Raw genomic sequence first — 23487 nt, 5'->3', positions numbered from 1 at the left:
TTGAGCAGATGGACCTGAGCTAATAGTCAAGACCTTTAAAAAAATGCAAGTCTTACAGCCTTCAGCTTTGCTCTTTGTCACTTGTAAAAATATCAGTATAATGAACCTATGTATTTCAGTTAGCCCAGATGCTTTGTTTTCCTTCTGATTTAGAAACGTCTCATACCATTGGCATCATTGAAAACATCTGGCCATAGGGTGCCACTGTATGTAATGTAGCTGCATTTCTATGAGTTTCTCATTTTTGCACACATAATTAACAGCACAGCCTAAAATGCCTCCTGCGTTATTTCCTGGTTACATCACCATAGTTCATCACTGAAATCTTGTCTCCAAAGAAGGGGGCACCTAATTATTTGTTGCAGAGCTGTTGATAACAGAGCTGAAGTAAAAATTAGTGGAATTGATTAACCCAGAGCATATTTGATTAAGGAGTAAATACAGTGAAACTCATTAAGTCTGCAGGTATTGAAAGCCTGCTTTCTTTGTGTTTGTCTCTCTCTCTGAGTCTTTGGAGGAGAAAATCATTCAAAACTGTTATGTGAATCTCTGTGTTGGGCAGTTTTAATTTTCTTTTTTTTTAAATCCCAGGTTCTGCAACAACTGAAGCAGACATTTTCCATCAGGCACTTCTTGAAGGCAATACTGCTACTGAAGTTTCCCTAACAGTACTAGATACCATATCATTTTTCACCCAGTGCTTCAAGGTAAACATGAAGAGTTAGAACTCAGTCGGTATCATTGCAAAGAAAATATTATGCAAAAACTAATTAGTCAGACGAAGCTTAGTATAGTATAAAAACCCCCAGTGAGCAGTCAGGAAACTTGGATGGCAGACCTAGTTTGGCTCCTGTGTGACCTTGGGAAATCACTGAGACTCGTGTGCCACATCCATAAAATGAGAGGATTGGACTAATTTGCCCTGAATTTCCCTTCTCTTTTATTTTCCTGTTTAAAAACAGTTTTCTTTCACACTTTTATGAAAATATCCAGTAATTTTTAGCCCAAATTATGAATGAGTCAGTTTATCCAAGCACCCGTTGTGATGAGGTATCTTGTCAAGCCAGATGATGTCCAGGCAGGCCGGCTGGCTGGCTTCCCTCGTCAGGTGCCTGGTGGTTTTTCTCAGCTGCTTGCCTCTCAATACAAATCATCATTGCTAGGATTAAAAAAAAATAAGAAGAAATTAAAAGCAATTATCTTGCAGGGTTGTTGAAGGTGTAAAATGAGATAATGGATGTGAGAGTGCTTTGAAAAGTAAAGACTGTATAACTATAATGAAGGGTAACAGTAGTGGGAGAACTCAAAAGTGAAAACTCTTGCTGGCTTTTCATCTGAGTTATACAGATTTTTTTTCTTTTCTTCCCCCCTTCTCTAAGTAATTCAGTTAATTGCTTCAGCCCTCTGGATTTACTATGGTAACCTGGTCTGTGCTTTTCAAAGAGGCTTATCAGGGAAAACTGAATTAGATACTAATAAGAAATAGGCTGCAAAATCCCTTTATGAAGTATTAAGTTCTGATTAAAATGCAGCCAAAATTCATTTTTTATTGTGCCAGTAAGTAAGACATTTGGTCTCAAGGTTTGCATTGTATTCTTTCCTCCTATCCAAATACTTCTTATTTGTTTAACATACATCTCTTGGTAGATGTCAGGCACTATCCGAAGTGCTTTAGAAATATTAACTCACTTTTTTGTCATGGGTCTGGAGGTGGAAAAGAGAACTGCAAATGGGCACCAAGGATCTTTTTGAGATGATGGGAATGATTGGGTTGTAATGGTTGCAAAACTCTGGAAATTTACCAAAAATAATTGAATCATGTACTTAAAATAGGTAAATTTTGTGGTATGTAAATTATACCTTAATAAACTTAAAAGTATAAATGTGAACTCACCTTTAATCCTCATACTAGCTTCGTGATACAGATACTGTTATTTTTCCCATTTTAAAATGAGGAAACTGAGGCTCACAGGGAAGTTAATATCACATAGGTGGTTAGTTAGCAGAATCAGGATTCTGATCTAGGCCAGTTATCACAAGAGTCCATGCTTCTAACCACTACCCCATGCTTCTTAGAAGTAGACTTACAGAAATATCAAACACCATTCAGGGATTCTGGCTATCAAGGTTACTATTAAATCTGTTACAGGTTTGCATATTGTTTTGGTTTGTTGTTGTTATTTTTGGCCAAGTTGTAACCTGGTAATTAGTTGCTTGAGGGATAGGAGAGCAGGGCTGGAGGTGTTAACCAATGCATTTTTTTTTAAAGGTTCACAAACCAATAGATATTTCTCTATAATTTGTTGTTTCTCTTATATCTCTATTTGCAAGGAACATTTAAACAATTTACGTAGTCTGTTCAATTGTGATCCCTGTTATTATCTACTCATAGAGGGTTTAATTTGTCACCAGTGGCTAAAGATGTCTTATACTAAACATACATTTAAAAGCAAATTAGATAATAGACTTTTAAAATGGAATTGATGTTTTCCTTAATTCTTACATTACTTTGTCAGAGAAATACAAAGGCTGGTTACCTTGTATCCATTTTTAATTTACTGATTTCTGAATTGAGGAGCAATATGGTTAGGTTAATAGAAAATACTCTTCCCATACTAGTTCTGTATTTGCTGTGTTATACTGGAAAAGATTTTTTTTCATCTATTTAAAATTATGGAATTAAGTATAGATGTAGTTTATATAGTATTTTGAGATTTCCAAGTTGAAAGATGGCACAGATGATTTTAGATTATGTTAAACTTTTTATTGTTACTTTTCTTTTTTTATAAATTCTTATTTAATAAATAATAATAAATTCATTTTTTTTTTTTTTACATTTTAAATTCTGAGATTTTTTTTTTAGCATCTTTATTGGAGTATAATTGCTTTACAATGGTATGTTAGTTTCAGCTTCACAACAAAATGAATCAGTTATATATATACATATGTTCCCATATCTCTTCCCGCTTGCGTCTCCCTCCCTCCCACCCTCCCTATCCCACCCCTCCAGGCGGTCACAAAGCACCGAGCTGATCTCCCTGTGCTATGCGGCTGCTTCCCACTAGCTATCTACCTTATCTTTGGTAGTGTATATATGTCCGTGCCTCTTTATCGCTTTGTCACCGTTTACCCTTCCCCCTCCCCATAGCCTCAAGTCCATTCTCTAGCAAGTCTGTGTCTTTATTCCTGTTTCACCCCTAGGTTTTTCATGACATTTTTTTTTTCTTAAATTCCATATATATGTGTTAGCATACGGTATTTGTCTCTCTCTTTCTGACTTACTTCACTCTGTATGACAGACTCTAGATCTATCCACCTCATTACAAATAGCTCAATTTCGTCTCTTTTTATGGCTGAGTAATATTCCATTGTATATATGTGCCACATCTTCTTTATCCATTCATCCGATGATGGACACTTAGGTTGTTTCCATCTCTGGGCTATTGTAAATAGAGCTGCAATGAACATTTTGGTACATGACTCTTTTTGAATTATGGTTTTCTCAGGGTATATGCCCAGTAGTGGGATTGCTGGGTCATATGGTAGTTCTATTTGTAGCTTTTTAAGGAACCTCCATACTGTTCTCCACAGTGGCTGTATCAATTTACATTCCCACCAACAGTGTAAGAGGGTTCCCTTTTCTCCACACCCTCTCCAGCATTTATTGTTTCTAGATTTTTTGATGATGGCCATTCTGACTGGTGTGAGATGATATCTTATTGTACTTTTGATTTGCATTTCTCTAATGATTAGTGATGTTGAGCATTCTTTCATGTGTTGTTCGCACTCTGTATATCTTCTTTGGAGAAATGTCTATTTAGGTCTTGTGCCCATTTTTGGATTGGGTTGTTTGTTTTTTTGTTATTAAGCTGCATAAGCTGCTTATAAATTTTGGAGATTAATCCTTTGTCAGTTGCTTCATTTGCAAATATTTTCTCCCATTCTGAGGGTTGTCTTTTGGTCTTCTTTATGGTTTCCTTTGCTGTGCAAAAGCTTTTAAGTTTCATTAGGTCCCATTTGTTTACTTTTGTTTTTATTTCCATTTCTCTAGGAGGTGGGTCAAAAAGGACCTTGCTGTGATTTATGTCATAGAGTGTTCTTCCTATGTTTTCCTCTAAGAGTTTGATAGTTTCTGGCCTTACATTTAGGTCTTTAATCCATTTTGAGCTTATTTTTGTGTATGGTGTTAGGGAGTGATCTAATCTCATACTTTTACATGTAGCTGTCCAGTTTTCCCAGCACCACTTATTGAATAGGCTGTCCTTTCTCCACTGTACATTTCTGCCTCCTTTGTCAAAGATAAGGTGACCATATGTGCGTGGGTTTATCTCTGGGCTTTCTATCCTGTTCCATTGATCTATATTTCTATTTTTGTGCCAGTACCATACTGTCTTGATTACTGCAGCTTTGTAGTATAGTCTGAAGTCAGGAAGCCTGATTCCTCCAGCTCCATTTCTCGTTCTCAAGATTGCTTTGGCTATTCGGGGTCTTTTGTGTTTCCATACAAATTGTGAAATTTTTTGTTCTAGTTCTGTGAAAAATGCCAGTGGTAGTTTCATAGGGATTGCATTGAATCTGTAGATTGCTTTGGGTAGTAGAGTCATTTTCACAATGTTGATTCTTCCAATCCAAGAACATGGTATATCTCTCCATCTATTTGTATCATTTTTAATTTCTTTCATCAGTGTCTTATAATTTTCTGCATACAGGTCTTTTGTCTCCTTAGGTAGGTTTATTCCTAGGTATTTTATTCTTTTTGTTGCAACGGTAAATGGGAGTGTTTTCTTGATTTCACTTTCAGATTTTTCATCCTTAGTGTATAGGAATGCCAGAGATTTCTGTGCATTAATTTTGTATCCTGCTACTTTACCAAATTCATTGATTAGCTCTAGTAGTTTTCTGGTAGCATCTTTAGGATTCTGTATGTATAGTATCATGTCATCTGCAAACAGTGACAGCTTTACTTCTTCTTTTCCAATTTGGATTCCTTTTATTTCCTTTTCTTCTCTGATTGCTGTTGCTAAAACTTCCAAAACTATGTTGAATAATAGTGGTGAGAGTGGGCAACCTTGTCTTGTTCCTGATCTTAGTGGAAATGCTTTCAGTTTTTCACCATTGAGGATGATGTTGGCTGTGGGTTTGTCATATATGGCCTTTATTATGTTGAGGAAAGTTCCCTCTATGCCTACTTTCTGCAGGGTTTTTATCATAAATGGGTGTTGAATTTTGTCAAAAGCTTTTTCTGCATCTATTGAGATGATCATATGGTTTTTCTCCTTCAATTTGTTAATATGGTGTATCACGTTGATTGATTTGCGTATATTGAAGAATCCTTGCATTCCTGGAATAAACCCCACTTGATCATGGTGTATGATCCGTTTAATGTGCTGTTGGATTCTGTTTGCTAGTATTTTGTTGAGGATCTTTGCATCTATGTTCATCAGTGATATTGGCCTGTAGTTTTCTTTCTTTGTGACATCCTTGTCTGGTTTTGGTATCAGGGTGATGGTGGCCTCGTAGAATGAGTTGGGGAGTGTTCCTCCCTCTGCTATATTTTGGAAGAGTTTGAGAAGGATAGGTGTTAGCTCTTCTCTAAATGTTTGATAGAATTCGCCTGTGAAGCCATCTGGTCCTGGGCTTTTGCTTGTTGGAAGATTTTTAATCACAGTTTCAATTTCAGTGCTTGTGATTGGTCTGTTCATATTTTCTATTTCTTCCTGATTCAGTCTTGGCAGGTTGTGCCTTTCTAAGAATTTGTCCATTTCTTCCAGGTTGTCCATTTTATTGGCATAGAGTTGCTTGTAGTAATCTCTCATGATCTTTTGTATTTCTGCAGTGTCAGTTGTTACTTCTCCTTTTTCATTTCTAATTCTATTGATTTGAGTCTTCTCCCTTTTTTTCTTGATGAGTCTGGCTAATGGTTTATCAATTTTGTTTATCCTTTCAAAGAACCAGCTTTTAGTTTTATTGATCTTTGCTATCGTTTCCTTCCTTTCTTTTTCATTTATTTCTGATCTGATTTTTATGATTTCTTTCCTCCTGCTAACTTTGGGGTTTTTTTGTTCTTCTTTCTCTAATTGCTTTAGGTGCAAGGTTAGGTTGTTTATTCGAGATGTTTCCTGTTTCTTAAGGTAAGATTGTATTGCTATAAACTTCCCTCTTAGAACTGCTTTTGCTGCATCCCATAGATTTTGAGTCATCGTGTCTCCATTGTCATTTGTTTCTAGGTATTTTTTGATTTCCCCTTTGATTTCTTCAGTGATCACTTCGTTATTAAGTAGTGTATTGTTTAGCCTCCATGTGTTTGTATTTTTTACAGATCTTCTCCTGTAATTGATATCTAGTCTCATAGCGTTGTGGTCGGAAAAGATACTTGATACAATTTCAATTTTCTTAAATTTACCAAGGCTTGATTTGTGACCCAAGATATGATCTATCCTGGAGAATGTTCCATGAGCACTTGAGAAAAATGTGTATTCTGTTGTTTTTGGATGGAATGTCCTATAAATATCAATTAACTCCATCTCGTTTAATGTATCATTTAAAGCTTGTGTTTCCTTATTTATTTTCATTTTGGATGATCTGTCCATTGGTGAAAGTGGGGTGTTAAAGTCCCCTACTATGAATGTGTTACTGTCGATTTCCCCTTTTATGGTTGTCAGTATTTGCCTTATGTATTGAGGTGCATCTATGTTGGGTGCATAAATATTTACAATTGTTATATCTTCCTCTTGGATCGATCCCTTGATCATTATGTAGTGTCCTTGTCTCTTCTAATAGTCTTTGTTTTAAAGTCTATTTTGTCTGATATGAGAATTGCTACTCCAGCTTTCTTTTGGTTTCCATTTGCATGAAATACCTTTTTCCATCCCCTTACTTTCAGTCTGTATGTGTCTCTAGGTCTGAAGTGGGTCTCTTGTAGACAGCAAATATATGCGTCTTGTTTTTGTATCCATTCAGCCAATCTGTGTCTTTTGGTGGGGGCATTTAGTCCATTTACATTTAAGGTAATTATCGATATGTGTGTTCCCATTCCCATTTTCTTAATTGTTTTGGGTTTGTTATTGTAGGTCTTTTCCTTCTTTTGTGTTTCTTGCCTAGAGAAGTTCCTTTAGCAGTTGTTGTAGAGCTGGTTTGGTGGTGCTGAACTCTCTCAGCTTTTGCTTGTCTGTAAAGGTTTTAATTTCTCCATCAAATCTGAATGAGATCCTTGCTGGGTAGAGTAATCTTGGTTGCAGGTTTTTCTCCTTCAACACTTTCAATATGTCCTGCCACTTCCTTCTGGCTTGCAGAGTTTCTGCTGAAAGATCAGCTGTTAACCTTATGGGGATTCCCTTGTGTGTTATTTGTTGTTTTTCCCTTGCTGCTTTTAATATGTTTTCTTTGTATTTAATTTTTGACAGTTTGATTAATATGTGTCTTGGCGTATTTCTCCTTGGATTTATCCTGTATGGGACTCTCTGTGCTTCCTGGACTTGATTAACTATTTCCTTTCCCATATTAGGGAAGTTTTCAACTATAATCTCTTCAAATATTTTCTCAGTCCCTTTCTTTTTCTCTTCTTCTTCTGGAACCCCTATAATTTGAATGTTGGTGCGTTTAATGTTGTCCCAGAGGTCTCTGAGACTGTCCTCAGTTCTTTTCATTCTTTTTTCTTTATTCTGCTCTGCAGTAGTTATTTCCACTATTTTATCTTCCAGGTCACTTATCCGTTCTTCTGCCTCAGTTATTCTGCTATTGATCCCATCTAGAGTACTTTTAATTTCATTTATTGTGTTGTTCATCGTTGCTTGTTTCATCTTTAGTTCTTCTAGGTCCTTGTTAACTGATTCTTGCATTTTGTCCATTCTATTGTCCATTCTATCTCCAAGATTTCGGATCAACCTTACTATCATTATTCTGAATTCTTTTTCAGGTAGACTGCCTATTTCCTCTTCATTTGTTAGGTCTGGTGGGTTTTTATCTTGCTCCTTCATCTGCAGTGTGTTTTTCTGTCTTTTCATTTTGCTTATCTTACTGTGTTTGAGGTCTCCTTTTTTGCAGGCTGAAGGTTCGTAGTTCCTGTTGTTTTTTGTGTCTGTCCCCAGTGGCTAAGGTTGGTTCAGTGGGTTGTGTCGGCTTCCTGGTGGAGGGTACTAGTGCCTGTGTTCTGGTGGATGAGGCTGGATCTTGTCTTTCTGGTGGGCAGGTCCACGTCTGGTGGTGTGTTTTGGGGTGTCTGTAGACTTATTATGATTTTGGGCAGCCTCTCTGCTAATGGGTGGGGTTGTGTTCCTGTCTTGCTAGTTGTTTGGCATAGGATGTCCAGCACTGTAGCTTGCTGGTCGTTGAGTGAAGCTGGGTGCTGGCGTTGAGATGGAGATCTCTCGGAGATTTTTGCTGTTTGATATTATGTGCAGCTGGGAGGCCTCTTGTGGACCAGTGTCCTGAAGTTGGCTCTCCCACCTCAGAGGCACAGCACTGACTCCTGGCTGCAGCCCCAAGAGCCTTTCATCCACAGGGCTCCTTAATTTGGGATGATTCAGTTGTCTATTCAGGTATTCCACAGATGCAGGGTATATCAAGTTGATTGTGGAGCTTTAATCCGCTGCTTCTGAGGCTGCTGGGAGAGATTTCCCTTTCTCTTCTTTGTTCTCACAGTTCCCAGGGGCTCAGCTTTGGATTTGGCCCCGCCTGTGCGTGTAGGTCGCCCGGAGGGCGTCTGTTCTTTGCTCAGACAGGACGGGGTTAAAGGAGCCGCTGATTCGGAGGCTCTGGCTCACTCAGGCTGGGGGGTAGGGAGGGTCACGGAGTGTGGGGCGGGCCTGCGGCGGCAGAGGCCGGCATGACGTTGCAGCCTGAGGCGTGCCGTGCGTTCTCCCGGGGGAGTTGTCCCTGGATCCCGGGACTCTGGCAGTGGCGGGCTGCACAGGCTCCCCGGAAGGGCGTGTGGCTAGTGACCTGTGTTCGCATACAGGCCTCCTGGTGGCGGCAGCAGCGGCCTTAGCGTCTCATGTGTGTCTCTGGGCTCCGCACTTTTAGCCGCGGCTCGCGCCCGTCCCTGGAGCTCTCTCAAGCAGCGTTCTTAATCCCCTCTCCTCGTGCACCAGGAAAGAAAGAGGGACGTAAAAGTCTCTTGCCTCTTCGGCAGGTCCAGACTTTTCCCCGGACTCTCTCCCGGCTAGCCGCGGTGCACTAACGCCCTGCAGGCTGTGTTCACGCCGCCAACCTCAGTCCTCTCCCGGCGCTCCGACAAAAGCCGGAGCCTCAGCTCCCAGTCCCGCTCGCCCCGGCGGGCGAGCAGACAAGCCTCTCGGCTGGCGAGTTCCGGTCGGCCTGATCCTCTGCGCTGGAATCTGTCCGCTTTGCCCTCCGCACCCCTGTTGCTGTGCTCTCCTCCGCAGCTCCCAAGCTCCCCCACTCCGCCTCCTGAAGTCTCCACCCGCGAAGGGGCTTCCTAGTGTGTGGACACTTTTCCTCCTTCACAGCTCTCTCCCGCTGGTGCAGGACCCGTCCCTATCCTTTTGTCTCTGTTTAGTTTTTTCTTTTGCCCTAACCAGGTACGTGGGGGGTTCCTTGCCTTTTGGGAGGTCTGAGGTCTTCTGCCAGCGTTCAGTAGGTGCTCCGTAGGAGTTGTTCCACGCGTAGATGTATTTCTGGTGTATCTGTCGGGAGGAAGGTGATCTCCGCGTCTTACTCTTCCGCCATCTTCCCGGAAGTCCCTATTGTTACTTTTCAAGCAGTGGTTTGATGAACAGGATGTTGGTAAAGCCTGTTCTCTCATTCTAGGGGGAGCAGCATAAACTATTTCTGCAAATTTTTTTTTCATGTTTTGTAGAGCCAACTTTTAAATAATGATGGCCACAACCCGTTAATGAAAAACGTATTTGATATTCATCTTGCTTTTCTTAAAAATGGGCAATCTGAAGTGTCGCTGAAACATGTCTTTGCCTCACTGTGAGCTTTCATTAGTAAGGTAAGAGCAGAGCTTTGTGGCTGCGAGTGGCCTTGCTTCATAGCAAGAAGGAAAGGTGAACAGGGATCATTGCGAAGACCTCTCCAAACCTCAGATAAGGAAGCCATTAAATCCTACCCTTGTAAATATTAGAACAGCAAAATACGTAAAGAGAGCCTGACCAGGCATTCCCTAAAATCAGCACGTGCTTTTTATTTTGTCCTGTCATTCCTTTCTGAAGAGTATCATTTTAAAATTACCAACTGCCAGTTTTTCTTCTCTTTTGCTTCTTTTTAAAGTATTGTCATGCTGAAGATATATAAGCTGTGAGGGTACTCGTGTATAAGCACTTTGAAAGCAGAGACCAAGTCTTATAACCCCAGGGCCTTGTATGATATCTTGCAAATTGTAGGCACTCAATACATGTTCAGATGAATGAATCCTTCCTTTCAGTGCGAATTGTATCGGTGGCCTCTAAATGTTCAGGCCACTTACCTCATCTAAACTAAAACTTCAGACTAGGCTTTTAGGATAAGTGTGACTGAAACAGATAGCAAGATTTATTTCTGATCTGGTTTTGATAGCTTTTAAACATAATTAAAAGCATTAGGAAGCAAGATGGAGTTAAAATTATGGAAAGGCACAGTCTAGGCCTCCACTCTAGTATGTGTAACTCCAACAAGACAAATTCAGTTAACCGATCTGTGTAATAGGATAGCTGAGCATGGAAAACTTTTTTGTCATTATTTGTATGGCAACTTACAGGGTTTAACTGATATAAAAATTAGGTGATCTTGAAGGTTTATTTTTAAATTGACGTTCTTTTTTTTTTAAATTTTTAAATTTTTGGCTGCGTTGGGTCTTTGTTGCTGCTCGCGGGCTGTCCCTAGTTGCGGTGAGCGGGGGCTATTCTTTGTTGTGGTGCGCGGGCTACTCATTGTGGTGGCTTCTCTTGTTGCGGAACATGGGCTCCATGCGTGCGGGCTTCAGTAGTTGTGGCATGTGGGCTCAGTAGTTGTGGATCGCAGGCTCTAGAACGCAGGTTCAGTAGTTGTGGCGCAGGGGCTTAGTTGCTCCGCGGCATGTGGGATCTTCCCGGATGAGGGCTTGAAACCATGTCCCTGCATTGGGAGGCAGATTCTTAACCACTACGCCACCAGGGAAGCCCTAAATTGCCATTCTTTAATATATATATATTTTTACATCTTTATTGGAGTATAATTGCTTTACAATGGTGTATTAGTTTCTGCTTTATAACAAAGAAAATCAGTTATACATATACATATGTTCCCATATCTCTTCCCTCTTGCGTCTCCCTCCCTCCCACCCTCGCTATCCCACCCCTCTAGGTGGTCACAAAGCACCGAGCTGATCTCCCTGTGCTATGCGGCTGCTTCCTACTAGCTATCTACCTTACGTTTAGTACGGTATGTATCTCCATGCCTCTCTCTCGCTTTGTCACAGCTTACCCTTCCCCCTCTCCATATCCTCAACTTCATTCTCTAGTAGGTCTGTGTCTTTATTCCTGTCTTACCCCTAGGTTCTTCATGACATTTTTTTCCCTTAAATTCCATATATATGTGTTAGCATACGATATTTGTCTTTCTCTTTCAGACTTACTTCACTCTGTATGACAGACTCTAGGTCCATCCACCTCATTACAAATAGTTCAATTTCATTTCATTTTATGGCTGAGTAATATTGCATTATATGTATGTGCCACATCTTCTTTATCCATTCATCCGATGATGGACACTTAGGTTGTTTCCATCTCTGGGCTATTGTAAATAGAGCTGTAATGAGCATTTTGGTACATGACTCTTTTTGAATTATGGTTTTCTCAGGGTATATGCCTAGTAGTGGGATTGCTGGGTCATATGGTAGTTCTATTTGTAGTTTTTTAAGGAACCTCCTTACTGTTCTCCATAGTGGCTGTACCAATTCACATTCCCACCAGCAGTGCAAGAGTGTTCCCTTTTCTCCACACCCTCTCCAGCATTTATTGTTTCTAGATTTTTTGATGATGGCCATTCTGACTGGTGTGAGATGATATCTCATTGTAGTTTTGATTTGCATTTCTCTAATGATTAATAATGTTGAGCATTCTTTCATGTGTTTGTTGGCAGTCTGTATATCTTCTTTGGAGAAATGTCTATTTAGGTCTTCTGCCCATTTTTGGATTGGGTTGTTTGTTTTTTTGTTATTGAGCTGCATGAGCTGCTTATACATTTTGGAGATTAATCCTTTGTCAGTTGCTTCATTTGCAAATATTTTCTCCCATTCTGAGGGTTGTCTTTTGGTCTTCTTTATGGTTTCCTTTGCTGGGCAAAAGCTTTGAAGTTTCATTAGGTCCCATTTGTTTATTTTTGTTTTCATTTCCATTTCTCTAGAAGGTGGGTCAAAAAGGATCTTGCTGTGATTTATGTCATAGAGTGTTCTTCCTATGTTTTCCTCTAAGAGTTTGATAGTTTCTGGCCTTACATTTAGGTCTTTAATCCATTTTGAGCTTATTTTTGTGTATGGTTTAGGGAGTGATCTAATCTCATACTTTTACATGTACCTGTCTAGTTTTCCCAGCACCACTTATTGAAGAGGCTGTCTTTTCTCCACTGTACATTCCTGCCTCCTTTGTCAAAGATAAGGTGACCATATGTGCGTGGGTTTATCTCTGGGCTTTCTATCCTGTTCCATTGATCTGTCTTTCTGTTTTTGTGCCAGTACCATGCTGTCTTGATTACTGTAGCTTTGTAGTATAAGCTGAAGTCAGGGAGCCTGATTCCTCCAGCTTCGTTTTTCGTTCTCAGGATTGCTTTGGCTATTCGGGGTCTTTTGTGTTTCCATACAAACTGTGATTTTTTTTGTTCTAGTTCTGTGAAAAATGCCAGTGGTAGTTTGATAGGGATTGCATTGAATCTATAGATTGCTTTGGGTACTAGAGTCATTTTCACAATGTTGACTCTTCCAATCCAGGAACATGGTATATCTCTCCATCTATTTGTATCATCTTTAATTTCTTTCATCAGTGTCTTATAATTTTCTGCATACAGGTCTTTTGTCTCCATATGTAGGTTTATTCCTAGATATTTTAGTCTTTTTGTTGCAATGGTAAATGGGAGTGTTTTCTTGATTTCACCTTCAGATTTTTCATCATTAGTGTATAGGAATGCCAGAGGTTTCTGTGCATTAATTTTGTATCCTGCTACTTTACCAAATTCATTGATTAGCTCTAGTAGTTTTCTGGTAGCATCTTTAGGATTCTCTATGTATAGTATCATGTCATCTGCAAACAGTGACAGCTTTACTTCTTCTTTTCTGTTTTGGATTCCTTTTATTTCCTTTTCTTCTCTGATTGCTGTGGCTAAAACTTCCAAAACTATGTTGAATAAGAGTGGTGAGAGTGGGCAACCTTGTCTTATTCCTGATCTTAGTGGAAATGCTTTCAGTTTTTCACCATTGAGGATGATGTTGGCTGTGGTTTTGTCATACATGGCCTTTATTATGTTGAGGAAAGTTCCCTCTATGCCTACCTTCTGCTGGGATTTAATCATAAATGAGTTGAATTTTGTCGAAAGCTTTCTCTGAATCTATTGAGATGATCATATGGTTTTTCTCCTTCAATTTGTTAATATGGTGTATCACGTTGATTGATTTGTGTATATGAAAGAATGCTTGCATTCCTGGAATAAACCCCACTTGATCATGGTGTATGATCCTTTTAATGTGCTGTTGGATTCTGTTTGCTAGTATTTTGTTGAGGATTTTTGCATCAATGTTCATCAGTGATATTGGCCTGTAGTTTTCTTTCTTTGTGACATCCTTGTCTGGTTTTGGTATCTAGGTGATGGTGGCCTCATAGAATGAGTTTGGGAGTGTTCCTCCCTCTGCTCTATTTGGAAGAGTTCAAGAAGGATAGGTGTTAGCTCTTCTCTAAATGTTTGATAGAATTCGCCTGTGAAGCCATCTGGTCCTGGGCTTTTGTTTGTTGGAAGATTTTTAATCACAGTTTCAATTTCAGTGCTTGTGATTGGTCTGTTCATATTTTCTGTTTCTTCCTGATTCAGCCTTGGCAGGTTGTGCATTTCTAAGAATTTGTCCATTTCTTCCAGGTTGTCCATTTTATTGGCATAGAGTTGCTTGTAGTAATCTCTCATGATCTTTTGTATTTCTGCAGTGTCAGTTGTTACTTCTCCTTTTTCATTTCTTAATTCTATTGATTTGAGTCTTCTCCCTTTTTTTCTTGATGAATCTGGCTAATGGTTTATCTATTTTGTTTATCTTCTCAAAGAACCAGCTTTTAGTTTTATTGATCTTTGCTAGCGTTTCCTTCCTTTCTTTTTCATTTATTTCTGATCTGATCTTTATGATTTATTTCCTTCTGCTAGCTTTGGGGTTTTTTTGTTCTTCTTTCTCTAATTGCCTTAGGTGCATGGTTAGTTTGTTTATTCGAGATGTTTCCTGTTTCTTAAGGTAGGATTGTAGTGCTATAAACTTCCCTCCTAGAACTGCTTTTCCTGCATCCCATAGGTTTTGGGCCATCGTGTCTCCATTGTCATTTGTTTCTAGGTATTTTTTGATTTTGTCTTTGATTTCTTCAGTGATCACTTCATTATTAAGTAGTGTATTGCTTAGCCTCCATGTGTTTATATTTTTTACAGATGTTTTCCTGTAATTGATATCTAGTCTCATAGTGTTGTGGTCGGAAAAAATACTTGATACAATTTCAATTTTCTTAAATTTACCAAGGCTTGATTTGTGACTGAAGATATGATCTGTCTTGGAGAATGTTCCATGAGCACTTGAGAAAAATGTGTATTCTGTTGTTTTTGGATGGAATGTCCTATAAATATCAGTGAAGTCCATCTTGTTTAATGTATGATTTAAAGTTTGTGTTTCCTTATTTATTTTCATTTTGGATGATCTGTCCATGGGTGAAAGTGGGGTGTTAAAGTCCCCTACTATGAATGTGTTACTGTCGATTTCCCCTTTTATGGCTGTTAGTTTTTGCCATATGTATTGAGGTGCTCCTATGTTGGGTGCATAAGTATTTACAATTGTTATATCTTCTTGGATCGATCCCTTGATCATTATGTAGTGTCCTTGTTTGTCTCCTCTAATAGTCTTTATTTTAAAGTCAATTTTGTCTGATATGAGAATTGCTACTAGAGCTTACTTTTGGTTTCCATTTGCATGGAATATCTTTTTCCATCCCCTCACTTTCACTCTGTATGTTTCCCTAGGTTCGAAGTGGGTCTCTTGTAGATAGCATATATATGGGTCATGTTTTGGTATCCATTCAGCCAGTCTGTGTTTTTTGGTGGGAGCATTTAGTCCATTTACATTTAAGGCAATTATCAATATGTATGTTCCTATTCCCATTTTCTTAATTGTTTTGGTTTTGTTATTGTAGGTCTTTTCCTTTTCCTGTGTTTCTTGCCTAGAGAAGTTCCTTTAGCATTTGTTTTAATGCTGGTTTGGTGGTGCTAACCTCTCTCAGCTTTTGTTTGTCTGTAAATGTTTTAATTTCTCCATCAAATCTCAATGAGATCCTTGCTTGGTAGAGTAATCTTGGTTGTAGCTTTTTCTCCTTCATCTCTTTAAATATGTCTGCCACTCCTTTCTGGCCTGCAGATTTTCTGCTGAGAGATCAGCTGTTATCCTTATGGAGATTCCCTTGTGTGTTATTTGTTGTTTTTCCCTTGCTGCTTTTAATATGTTTTCTTTGTATTTAATTTTTGATAGTTTGATTAATATGTGTCTTGGCATGTTTCTCCTTGGATTTATCCTGTATGGGCCTCTCTGTGCTTAATGTAATTGATTAACTATTTCCTTTCCCATATTAGGGAAGTTTTCAACTCTAATCTCCTCAAATATTTTCTCAGTCCCTTTTTTTTTCTCTTATTCTACTGGGACCCCTGTAATTCTTATGTTGGTGTGTTTAATGTTGTCCCAGAGGTCTCTGAGACTGTCCTCAGTTCTTTTCGTTCTTTTTTCTTTATTCTGTTCTGCAGTAGTTTTTTCCACTATTTTATCTCCCAGGGCACTTATCCGTTCTTCTGCCTCAGTTATTCTGCTCTTGATCCCTTCTAGAGTATTTTTAATTTCAGTTTTTGTGTTGTTCATGGTTGCTTGTTTCCTCTTTAGTTCTTCTAGGTCCTTCTTAAATGTCTCTTGCATTTTCTCTATTCTATTTCCAAGATTTTGGATCATCTTTACTATCATTATTCTGAATTCTTTCTCAGGTCGACTGCCTATTTCCTCGTCCTTTGTTAGGTCTTGTGGGTTTTTACCTTGCTCCTTCATCTGCTGTGTATTTTTCTGTCTTCTCATTTTGCTTATCTTACTCTGCTTGGGGTCTCCTTTTTGAAGGCTGCAGGTTTGTAGTTCCCGTTGTTTTTGGTGTCTGTCCCCAGTGGCTAAAGTTGGTTCAGTGGGTTGTGTAGGCCTCCTGGTGGAAGGGACTAGTTTCTGTCTTCTGGTGGATGAGCCTGGATCTTGTCTTTCTGGTGGGCAGTTCCACGTCTGGTGGTGTGTTTTGAGGTGTCTGTGGCCTTATTATGATTTTAGGCAGCCTCTCTGCTAATGGGTGGTGTTGTGTTCCTGTCTTGCTAGTTGTCTGGCATAGGGTGTCCAGCACTCTAGCTTGCTGGTCTTTGAGTGAAGCTGGGTTTTGGTGTTGAGATGGAGATCTCTGGGTGATTTTCGCCGTTTGATATTTTGTGGAGCTGGGAGGTCTTTTGTGGAACAGTGTCCTGAAGCTGCCTCTCCCACGTCAGAGGCACAACACTAACTCCTGGCTGCAGCACCAAGAGCCTTTCATCCACTCGGCTCAGAATAAAAGGGAGAAAAAGTAGACAGAAAAAAGAAAGAAAGAGGATGAAATAAAATAAAATAAAGATAAAGTTATTAAAATAAAAAATAATTATTTTTAAAAAATTAAAGAAAACGGACAAACAGAACCCTAGGACAAATGGTGAAAGCAAAGCTATACAGACAAAATCTCACACAGAAACATACACACTCACAAAAAGAAGAAAAGAGGAAAATATAATGAATTTTGCTCTCAAAGTCCACCTCCTCAATTTGGGATGATTTGTTGTCTATTCAGGTATTCCACTGATGCAGGGTTCATCAAGTTGTTTGTGAAGATTTAATCCGCTGCTCCTGAGGCTGCTGGGAGAAATTTCCCTTTCTCTTCTATGTTCGCACAGCTCCTGGGGCTCAGCTTTGGATTTGGCCCCGCCTCTGCATGTAGGTCGCCGGAGGGCATCTTTTCTTAGCTCAGACAGGACGGGGTTAAAGGAGCAGCTGATTCAGGGTCTCTGGCTCAGTCAGGCCAGGGGGAGGGAGGGAGGGACATGGAGTGCGGGGCGACCCTGCAGTGGCAGAGGCCAGCGGGACGTTGCACCAGCCTCAGGCGCGCCGTTCGTTCTCCCGGGGAAGTTGTCCCTGGATCCCATGACGCTGGCAGTGGCGGGCTGTACAGGCTCCCTGGAAGGGTGGTGTGGTTAGTGACCTGTGCTCACAAAGAGGCTTCTTGTTGGCGGCAACAGCAGCCTTAGCGTCTCATGCCCGTCTCTCGGGTCTGCACTGTTAGCCGCAGCTCGCACCTGTCTGTGGAGCTCCTTTAGGCAGCGCTCTTAATCCCCTCTCCTCGTGCACCAGCAAACCAAGAGGGAAGATATGTCTCTTGCCTCTTCGGCAGGTCCAGAGTTTTCCCCGGACTCCCTCCCGGCTAGCCGTGGTGCACAACCCCTTCAGGCTGTGTTCAAGTCGCCGGTCCTCTCCCAGCATCTGACCAAAGCCCGAGCCTCAGCTCCCAGCCCCCGCCCGCCCTGGCGGGTGAGCAGGCAAGCCTCTCGGGCTGGTGAGTGCTGGTTGGCACTGATCTTCTGTGCGGGAATCTCTCCACTTTGCCCTGCGCACCCCTGTTGATGTGCTCTCCTCCACAGCTCCGAAGCTTCCCCCCTCTGCCACCCGCAGTCTCCACCTGTGAAGGGGCTTCCTAGTGTGTGGAAACCTTTCCTCCTTCACAGCTCCCTCCCACTGGTGTAGGTCCTGTCCCTATTCTTTTGTCTTTTCTTTTTTCTTTTGGCCTACCCAGGTACCTGGGGAGTTTCTTGTCTTTTGGGAGGTCTGAGGTCTTCTGCCAGCATTCAGTGGGTGTTCTGTAGGAGTTTTTCCATGTGTAGATGTATTTCTGGTGTATCTGTGGGGAGGAAGTGATCTCCATGTCTTACTCTTCCGCCAGCTTCCCTGTCTCTCCCAATACTGTTAAATAAAAGTGGTGAGAATGGGCATCCTGGACTTATAGGAAGTTCTTTCAGCTTTTCAACATAGGGTATGATGTTAGCTGTTGATTTGTCATATATGGCCTTTATTGTGTTGAAATATGTTCCCTCTGTACATATTATATTGAGAGCTCTTATCATAAATGGATATTAAATTTTCTCAACAGTTTTCTGCATCTTTCGAGATGCTCATAATTTTTTTTCTTTACTTTATTACTGTGGTGTATCAAATTGACTGATTTGTGGTTTGATCCATACTTGCATCTCTGGGATAAATCCCACTTGATCATGGTGATGGACCTTTTAATGTGTTGTTGAATTTGGATTGCTAGTATTTTGTTGAGGATTTTGCACCTATGTTCCTCAGTAATACTGGTCAGTAATTTTCTTTCTGTTTTTTATATTTTTGTTTTGTTTTGTTATCAAGGGAATGCTGGCTACATAGAATGAGTTTGGAAGTGTTCATTCCTCTGCAAGTATTTGGAACATTTTGAGGACAGGCATTAACTCTTCTCTAAATGTTTGGTAGTATTTACCTGTGAAGCTGTCTGCTCCTAGGGTTTTGTTTGTTGGAAGTTTTCTTTATTACTGTTTCAATTTCTTTACTGATACTTGGTCTGTGGATATTTTCCATTTCTTCCTGGTCCTATCTTGTGAGATTGTACATTTCTAGGAATTTCTCCATATCTTCTAGATTTTCTATTTAATTTTTGCATAATTATTTGTAGTAATCTCTTATGATCCTTTCTATCTCTATAATGTCAGTTTTGACTTCTTCTGTTTCATTTCTGATTATACTTGGTCTCTCTTTTCTTATTGATCGTTTGACTAATGGTTTATCAATCTTCTTTATCTTTTCATAAATAAAGTTCTTAGTTTCATTGTTCTTTCTTATTTTTATTTAGTTTTTTTTTTAGTCTTCATTTCACTTATTTCTTCTCTCATCTCTCATTTCTTCTACCAACAGTGGCTTTTGTTTGTTCTTTTTCTACTTCATTTAAGTGTAAGCTTAGGTTGCTTTTTTGGGATTTTTGTTTTATTGTTTCCTGTGGTAATCTTTTATTGCTATAAACTTTCCTCTTAGAACTGCTTTTTTTTTTAATCTTTGTTGGAGTATAATTGCTTTACAATGTTGTGTTAGTTTCTGCTGTATAACAAAGTGAATCAGCTATATGTATACATATATCCCCATATCTCCTCCCTCTTGCGTTTCCCTCCCACCCTCCCTATCCCACCGCTCTATGTGCTCAGAAAGCACCGAGCTTATCTCCCTGTGCTATGCGGCTGCTTCCTACTAGCTATCTATTTTACATTTGGTAGTGTATATTGGCCATGCCACTCACGCACTTTGTTCCAGCTTACCCTTCCCCCTCCCCGTGTCTTCAAGTTCATTCTCTAGTAGGTCTGTGTCTATTCCCTTGCCCTTAGTCTTGCCTTTAGGTTCTTCATGACCGTTTTTTGTTTTTTTTTTTTAGATTCCATATATATGTATTAGCACATGGTATTTGTTTTTCTTTTTCTGACTAACTTCACTCTGTATGACAGATTCTAGGTCCATCCACTTCACTACAAATAACTTAATTTCTTTTCTTTCTATGGCTGAATAATATTCGATTGTATACATGGGCCACATCTTCTTTATACATTCATCTGTCAATGGACACTTAGGTTGCTTCCATGTCCTGGCTATTGTAAATAGAGCTGCAATGAACATTGTGGTACATGACTCTTTTTGAATTATGGTTTTCTCAGGGTATATGCCCAGTAGTGGTATTGCTGTGTCATATGGTAGTTCTATTTTTGTTTTTATAAGGAACCTCCATACTGTTCTCCATAGTGGCTGTATCAATTTACATTCCCACCAACCGTGCAAGAGTGTTCCCTTTTCTCCACACCCTCTCCAGCATTTATTGTTTGTAGATTTTTTGATGATGGCCATTCTGACCGGTTTGAGATGATATCTCATTGTAGTTTTGATTTCCATTTCTCTGATATTTAGTGATGTTGAGCCTCCTTTCATGTGCCTGTTGGGCATTTGTATGTCTTCTTTGGAGAAATATCTATTTAGGTCTTCTGCTCATTTAAAAATTTTGTTTTATATTAAGCTATATGTGCTGTTTGGATATTTGGGAAATTAAGCACTTGTCGGTTTCATCATTTGCAAAAATTTTCTCCCATTCTGTAGGTTGTCATTTCCTTTTGTCTATGGTTTCCTTTGCTGTGCAAAGGCTTTGAAGTTTAATTAGGTTCATTTGTTTATTTTTGCTTTTGTTTCCTTTGTTTTAGGAGACAGATCCAAGAAATATTGCTGTGATTTTTGTCAAAGAGAGATCTGCTTATGTTTTCCTCTAGGAGTTTTATAGTATTGGGTCTTATGTTTAGGTCTTTAATCCATTTTCATCTTATTTTTGTATATGGTGTTAGAGAATGTTATAATTTCATTCTTTTACATACAGCTGTCCAGATTTCCTAGCACCACTTACTGAAGAGACTGTCTTTTCTCCATTGTATATTCTTGCCTCCTTTGTTGTAGATTTTATGACGTAAGTGCGTGGGTTTTCTTCTGGACTCTCTATCTTGTTCCACTGATCTATGTGTCTCTTTTTGTGCCAGTCCCATGGTGTTTTGATTACCATAGCTTTGCGGGATGGTCTGAAGTCAAGGAGCCAGATTTCTTTAGCTCCATTCTTCTTTCTCAAGATTGTTTTGCATATTTGGGGTCTTTTGTATTTCCATATAACTTAAAAAAAATTTTGTTCTAATTGTGTTGTAAAATGCCATTGGTAATTTAATAGGAATTGCACTGAATTTGTAGATTGCCTTGGATAGTATTTCTATTTTGACAATGTTGTTTCTTCCAATCCAGGAATACAGTGTATGTTTCCATCTGTGTCATCTTCAATTTCTTTCATCAACATCTTATACTTTTTGGAGTACAGGTCTTTTGCCACCTTAGGTAGGTTTATTCTTAGATATTTTATTCTTTTTAATTCAATGGTAAATGGGATTATTTCCTTAATTTCTCTTTCTGATCTTTCATTGTTAGTTTATAGGAATGCAACAGATTTCTGTGTGTTAATTTTGTATCTTGACACTTTACCAAATTTGTTGATAAACTCTAGTAGTTTTTTGGTAGCATCTTTACTGTTTTGTATGTATAGTATCATGTCATCTGCAAATAGTGAATGTTTTACTTCTTTTACAACTTGGATTCCTTGTTTTTTCTTTTTCTTCTCTGGTTTCTGTGGCTAGGTATTCCAAAACTATGTTGAATAAAAACGGTGAGAGTGGGCATCCTAGTCTTGTTCCTGATCTTAGAGACAATGCTTTCAGCTTTTCACTGTTGAGTATAATCTTAGCTGTGGATTTGTCATATATGGCGTTATGTAAAATTTACTTTTGAATGAGAGTGTTAAGCTTATTTTTTGAGGAGGGGTCATTTGGAAAAGACCTTGAATGATCAGTAGAAGTTAATCAATTCGGATTGGATGGGAAGCACATTAAGGTGGGAGCAAACTTCCAAATGCAGTGAAATGTGAAGAAATCTGAGCTAATAAAAATATGATTTGAACCAAAATTTAAAAAAATAATAATGTTAGAGCACCAGCTAAATTAACCAAAATGAAAAAAAATACAGTATAAAATTAAATAAAATAAGAAGTTAAACAAAAATATTTTAAAAGAGTATAAATTATTAGACCCTCTCCTGAAGGCAGAGATGAAGAAGTTAAGAATAAAATTTCTAAAGACTTTTGAGTTTTTTAAAATAAGTGAATGGAATTACATGAAAAGAATTAAATATCCCTGCATAGACTGGGGGAAAAACAAGAAAATAATTAAAGAAACTTTAAAAATAGATCACCAGTTCCAGATATTCCTATAATTTAATTTTATGAAGCTCATCAAGACCTGATAAGTTTAGTAGGTATGAGTATTTAATAATTTTTGATCATAAGATGTCACTGCCCATTAGAATATAGGGGTTCTGATATTAGTCAAGAAGCTGAATCATAAAGAAAGTTATCAGGTAGTGCCCTTAAAGGAGTTACTGTTGAAAATATTGAGTAAAATCTTAAAAAACTATATAAAGTGTGCTTACGACCGAAACTTGAAGATGGCTTAATAGTAGTATAAGTGATGATAATAATATGTAACCTGGCTTTTCTATGGTACTTTTGGCTTTACAAATCAGTTTTGATGGTTACCATATTTTCTTGGGGGATCACAGGTTCCAAGAGAAGACAACAGTTGAAGTGGACCCTAGAAGGGAAGTAGGCAGAGAAAGGAGAGGCATCTTGGTACCATAAACTATATTATGCACTTTTGAGCAAGAGCTTAGTGGGTACTCAGTAAAAAGTGTCATTAAATGTACATATAAGTCATTCCAGGCAGAGTGAGTGACATGAACAAGGAGAAAGGCATGAAAGGATACAGCGTGTTTGAAAGATGTCTGGTAAATCCTACTGTGTACAAGGAATTTAACAAGGTAGTTTTATAGACATGATATTTTTTTCTCAGTATTCCTGTGATTGTAGGCAATAAACTCTGTTTCACAGATGAGGGGACTGTAGCCCCAAAAGGCTAAGTAATTTGACCAAGGTCACAAAAAAAGTTAGTAGCAGGATAGCAATTCATTCCCAAATCTGTCTGATGAGAAAACCAGTATTTTGTTTCCCTCACTTTACCTCCAGAATATCACATTGTGTAGGAAGGAGTTGTGGTAAGAATCAGAATATAGAGCACCTTGAATATTATGACCATGATTTAGGGCATGATTCTGTAAATGGTTTTTGAGTCAGTATGGGGTATGAGAGAGGAATGGATATTGTAATGAGAACTATGGTTACAAAGGATAGTCTGAAAGAAGATGGATTGAGAGGGTGGTAAAGAGATAGGTAGACTACAGAAGGAAAAATGTTAGTGGGCTGTTGGCAATTTTCCAAAAGAAGATAAGTGCCTGATTCAAGGCAGTGGAGGTGGGAAATCTACCTTGTGGTGCTCTTATTTTTAGAACAGTATTAATTTCTTCTGTTGTGTTGTTTGCTGTGCACTATAATATGATTGATATATATTGCTTCATAAAGAGATGTAACCCTGGAAACTTTGAAAAATAAAAATGAACATGAAGAGCATTGGAAACCAAGGATGGCTGGCTTTAAAAAAATTTATTGGGGACTTCCCTGGTGGTCCAGTGGTTAAGACTCTGCACTTCCAATTCAGGGAACGTGGATTCGATCCCTGGTCGGGGAACTAAGATCCCACATG

The 23487-nt window shown here is 39.0% G+C and overlaps 1 protein-coding gene across 1 annotated transcript in view; it reads left to right on the top strand.

Annotated features, from left to right (window-relative positions):
- LOC117198052 (dedicator of cytokinesis protein 11-like) overlaps window positions 1-23487 on the top strand; it is a 130666-nt gene that overhangs the window by 84947 nt on the left and 22232 nt on the right. Inside the window, exons 18-19 of the mRNA XM_049704604.1 lie at window positions 592-707; window positions 9818-9955. Coding sequence (XP_049560561.1) covers window positions 592-707; window positions 9818-9940 — 239 coding nt within the window. The 3' untranslated portion in view covers window positions 9941-9955. The remainder of the gene's footprint in view (window positions 1-591; window positions 708-9817; window positions 9956-23487) is intronic.

The sequence above is a fragment of the Orcinus orca genome, chromosome X (genome assembly GCF_937001465.1).
Source record: "Orcinus orca chromosome X, mOrcOrc1.1, whole genome shotgun sequence".
Lineage (NCBI taxonomy): Eukaryota > Metazoa > Chordata > Mammalia > Artiodactyla > Delphinidae > Orcinus > Orcinus orca.
The sequence above is the reverse complement of the archived record's forward strand: the minus strand, read 5'-3'. Positions and strand labels throughout refer to the sequence as shown.